We start from the raw sequence: 4,279 nt of genomic DNA, 5'->3' as shown, positions 1-4,279 counted from the left end.
TATGGGGTTGTAGTAGTTGTTAACCTAATATTTCTTAATAAATTTAATGGTCGAGATGAAATCACATTATATATATATACACTAATTATTTTAATTTTATATTAATACAGAACGAGACGAGATTGAACGGGCCTTATTAAGTTAATCTCTATTCCATCTCGTTGGAAAAAAGGGACCAGGATTTCGGGATCAAATACCCAGGGCCGGCCCTGGGGGAGGGCAGGCTGTGCACCCGCACTAGGTCTAGGGAAATCAACTAAAAGGCTTGGTGTAGAAGGGCATATTTTTTTCAAAATCTGGGAAAATAGTTTTAAAATGGGTCAGACTTTTCCTGCAAATTGTCGGTCCATTTTTTTTTTCCCGCACTAGGCCTTAAATCTCTCAGGGTTAGCCTGCAAATAACCAGCCCTAATATCAATGATTTTCCATCCTAGCCTCCTAGGTAAGGTGTATATATGTGTGCGCGCCACAGCCAAGCTCTTTAAATCAAACGACTCCAAACTCTCTGAGCTTCATAATTCCATTTCTCCCAAAATAAACTGTCCATTTTCTCTGTACTTCAGCAGAAACCGTTAACATGATGAAACCTGAAGCAAATGTCTACTCGCAGTTCACAAAATGCTTTCGAAACACCTGTTACTCATCAAAACCGGTCTCACACCAATCATCAAACTCAGACAAAGACTGCGATGATGCAGAAACCACGCCGCATGATCGATCGGAGATGGCAGCAGCCGTTCCGAGAAAACCAGGCGGATGGAAGGCCATGCCTTTCATCTTAGGTCTCACTCTCTCTTTCCTTCACTTCTTAAATTTTACTATCTCTCTGTTTACGGTTACATAGTAGCCGGGCATACACCGTCGACTTCTTTGCTTCTTTCCTCTCCTCCGATATGATCGAGAAAGAGAGAGAACGGAACAGAGAGACAGACGGTGACGTGGTGGCGAGTAAGGTAACTGCTCCGGTGGTGGGTTCAGTTACGGACGGTTATTTAATTTTGAGGTGACAAGAATGTTGACACGTTACTGTGGTGGTTGTTGTGCAGGAAACGATACGTTGGAGAGGTTGGCAACCTTTGGATTGTTAGCCAACTTTATGGTATACTTGACGAGAGAGCTGCACTTGGATCAGGTTTCTGCTTCAAACATTATATACATCTGGTCTGGTCTGACCAACTTCGCTCCTCTCCTCGGCGCCTTCGTCTCCGACGCTTATGTCGGTCGCTTCCGCACCATCGCTTTCGGGTCCTTCTCATTACTTCTGGTAATTTGCATGATTCATTTTCTTTCTATTAACTTCTCTTGGCTTTTAACTGCGAGTTATTACAAGGGTTGCTAGAAGAATCCAGAATTCTAGCTACGCCAGCTGGTTAACTGTGTATCTCTGGTTTTTGAGTGGCCGTCGTTGACGTACGGTGGTTATGGCTAGCCACCATTATAGCACCGGTTACTCTGTTTAGTACTGATCAAGATATGATGATATCATGAAATCAGAAAATATCTTTTACTACTTGCGCTCTCTAACATCTCAGTATGGTCCTCAACGTACTAAAACTATTCAACCCTATTTAATTGATGGCGTACGCTATATATATATGAGTTAATTATTCAACTATATAATTGACATTGATGCATGGATAATGTGTTCTCTACACTCTTTGTGCTACATACATGGAATGTGTGACTAACAATAATTCATAATGAGAGAGTAGCAGCAAGGCTTGTGAATCATTCAGTGAATTCTGGAAAGATAAACCAGGTGGGGAAGTTTAGTATACCATTCGCAATATACCAGTTAATGAGATCATATATTGAGATGCATGTTTCCATTGTTTGGTAGTCAAATTGAAAATGGCAAACATGGAATCTTTTATGTGCTCAAAACAAACTTGCCACCGTGTTTTCACATGGGCGCAGAGATCATATTTTGTTCCTTGTGGAACTTGGTCATAGTTCATGGGGGTCATATGTGGCCATAACCAAATCAAATACTAGGAATTGCATAATTGCTCAATTTATAAAACTGTCCACATACACTTTTGGCTGATAAATTGGTAGTTTCAAGTTTTATGTAAAGGGTAATAAGTACTAATATAAGTGTTCTTGAAAAAGCCAAATTAATGACCATCATATGAGATTTTACTTCATGCATGTTGAATCATAAATATTGAATATAGGAATAGTTTGTATAAATTAGTTTCTGTTTCGAAATCAATCTTTGTATCGTTTGATTGTTTGTGAACCTTTTGATTCCCTGTCCATGTATGATGATGTAAATTCTAACAGTTACTTTAGTAACGTCACTTTCAATTTCCTGAGAAGGTTTCCTTCAAGGACAAAGCAATATTCATGTTCTTGTATACCTCACTTGATTTCAAAATGGTTTCTTGTAACCAAATCAAAAATGTCCAACAGGGAATGGCGACGCTGACAATGACAGCTTGGTTGCCGGAGTTGCATCCTCCGCCGTGCAGCGGCAATCAGCTGAAACTGGGGAAGTGCCAACCTCCGAGCAAAGGCCAACTAGGGTTTTTGATTTTGGGCCTAGGCTTTCTCTCGATAGGTACAGGAGGAATTAGACCTTGCAGCATCCCCTTCGGCGTCGACCAGTTTGATCCAAACACTGACGAAGGAAAGAAAGGAATCAAAAGCTTCTTTAACTGGTACTACGCCACATTCACAGTTGTGCTGCTGATCACTTCAACTCTGGTGGTTTACATCCAAGACAAGGTGAGCTGGACTTTGGGTTTTGGGATACCAACTTTGCTCATGTTTGGCTCAATTGTGCTCCTATTTATTGGGGTAAGAATTTACGTGCATGCTAAGCCACAAGGTAGCATGTTCACCAGTATTGCCCAAGTTCTTGTTGCTGCTCATAAGAAACGACAACTTAAGCTTCCGACCGACAAAGCAACTGATGGAAGCAAATTGTATGATCCTCCGGTGAAGGATTTGCTTATACAAAAGCTCCCTCCTACCAACCAAATCAGGTGACAACTGTCTTTCATAGATTTTGTTCATGATTAATTAATCATTAATTTATATAGGGTTGGACGGTTGGCCACTATACATCTACACTAATCAATCGGAGATTTTCACCTTTAACAATGATTAATTAGCTAGTTAAGTTCATCAAGCTCGTTTTTGTCTTCACAAAACTTTTTATCCGCAAACTAGCTCTATGCAATTCTAGGTTTACTCCTTGATTGAGTCTCGACGTACATCAGTTGGAAGCTAGAATTAATACCATAAATAAATCTACTCGTGACTCGTGAGCCATTGGAAATATACTAATTCAATGTTTTAATATGTCACCCTTCTTGTTCACTTTCTTTGGATAGGTTCTTGAACAAGGCAGCTATAATATTGGATAATGATCTGAAACATGATGGCTGTCCAGTTAACAAATGGAGGCTTTGTAGCGTCCAACAAGTTGAAGAACTTAAATGTGTTTTGAAAACCATTCCAATATGGGCATCGGCTATTGTTAGCTTCACCGCCATGACACAGCAAGGAACATTTACTGTATCTCAAGCCCTCAAATTGAATCGCCACCTTGGTCCGAAATTCGAAATCCCAGCTGGTTCACTCATTGTCATATCCTTGCTCACAATAGGAATATTTCTTCCGATCTACGACAGGCTTCTAGTCCCCGCTCTTCGAAAAGTAACCAAAGACGAAGGTGGGATCACAGTTCTACAAAGAATAGGGATTGGGATTGTTTTTTCGGTCCTGGCAATGCTCGTAGCTGGTTTCATTGAAAAGGAAAGAAGAAATATGGCTAAATTGCATCCCCATGAACCAGTCTCATTCACATGGTTGGCTCCACAACTTGCCCTGATGGGACTTTGTGAGGCGTTCAGTGCCATTGGACTGCTGGAATTCTTCAACCGGGAGTTTCCCGACCACATCAGGAGTGTTGGTAATGCACTTTTGTCTTGCTGTTTTGCAGGGTCAAGTTACTTGAGCAGTGTACTGGTCACCGTTGTTCATCATGTGACCGGAACACACAGCAAGCCCGATTGGTTGACCAATAATATTAATGCCGGCAGATTGGATTTGTTCTACTTCCTCTTGGCAGGGATAGGGTCTCTGAATTTTGTCTACTTCCTTTATTGTGCTCAACGATATCAGTATAAGGACACTGTTCATAAGGACGATGACAACAACGCTTATGCAGCTGTGGAGCTAGGTTCAACCACCACTACTTGATCCTTCTAATTTGCTGCATTAGAGTTAATGTTCTCCTATATATAGTTTGTAACTGCATGCATGTGGC

The 4,279-nt window shown here is 40.9% G+C and overlaps 1 protein-coding gene across 1 annotated transcript; it reads left to right on the top strand.

Moving 5' to 3' along the window:
- Window positions 1-534: 534 nt before the first annotated feature.
- LOC126789984 (protein NRT1/ PTR FAMILY 2.13) lies at window positions 535-4,279 on the top strand. Its single transcript, XM_050516104.1, has 4 exons — window positions 535-782; window positions 1,047-1,264; window positions 2,416-2,990; window positions 3,342-4,279. The coding sequence occupies exons 1-4, from the start codon at window positions 578-580 to the stop codon at window positions 4,210-4,212; spliced, it is 1,869 nt and encodes a 622-aa protein (XP_050372061.1). The 5' UTR covers window positions 535-577; the 3' UTR covers window positions 4,213-4,279.

This window comes from Argentina anserina, chromosome 4 (assembly GCF_933775445.1).
Source record: "Argentina anserina chromosome 4, drPotAnse1.1, whole genome shotgun sequence".
Classification (NCBI taxonomy): domain Eukaryota; kingdom Viridiplantae; phylum Streptophyta; class Magnoliopsida; order Rosales; family Rosaceae; genus Argentina; species Argentina anserina.
This window is presented reverse-complemented; position numbering and strand designations above follow the sequence as displayed.

Coding starts and splice junctions, on each gene's coding strand:
- LOC126789984 (XM_050516104.1), top strand. CDS start 578: ATGATGAAACCTGAAGCAAATGTCTACTCGCAGTTCACAAAATGCTTT. Junction 783..1,046: donor GGCCATGCCTTTCATCTTAG/GTCTCACTCTCT, acceptor GTTGTTGTGCAG/GAAACGATACGTTGGAGAGG. Junction 1,265..2,415: donor GGTCCTTCTCATTACTTCTG/GTAATTTGCATG, acceptor AATGTCCAACAG/GGAATGGCGACGCTGACAAT.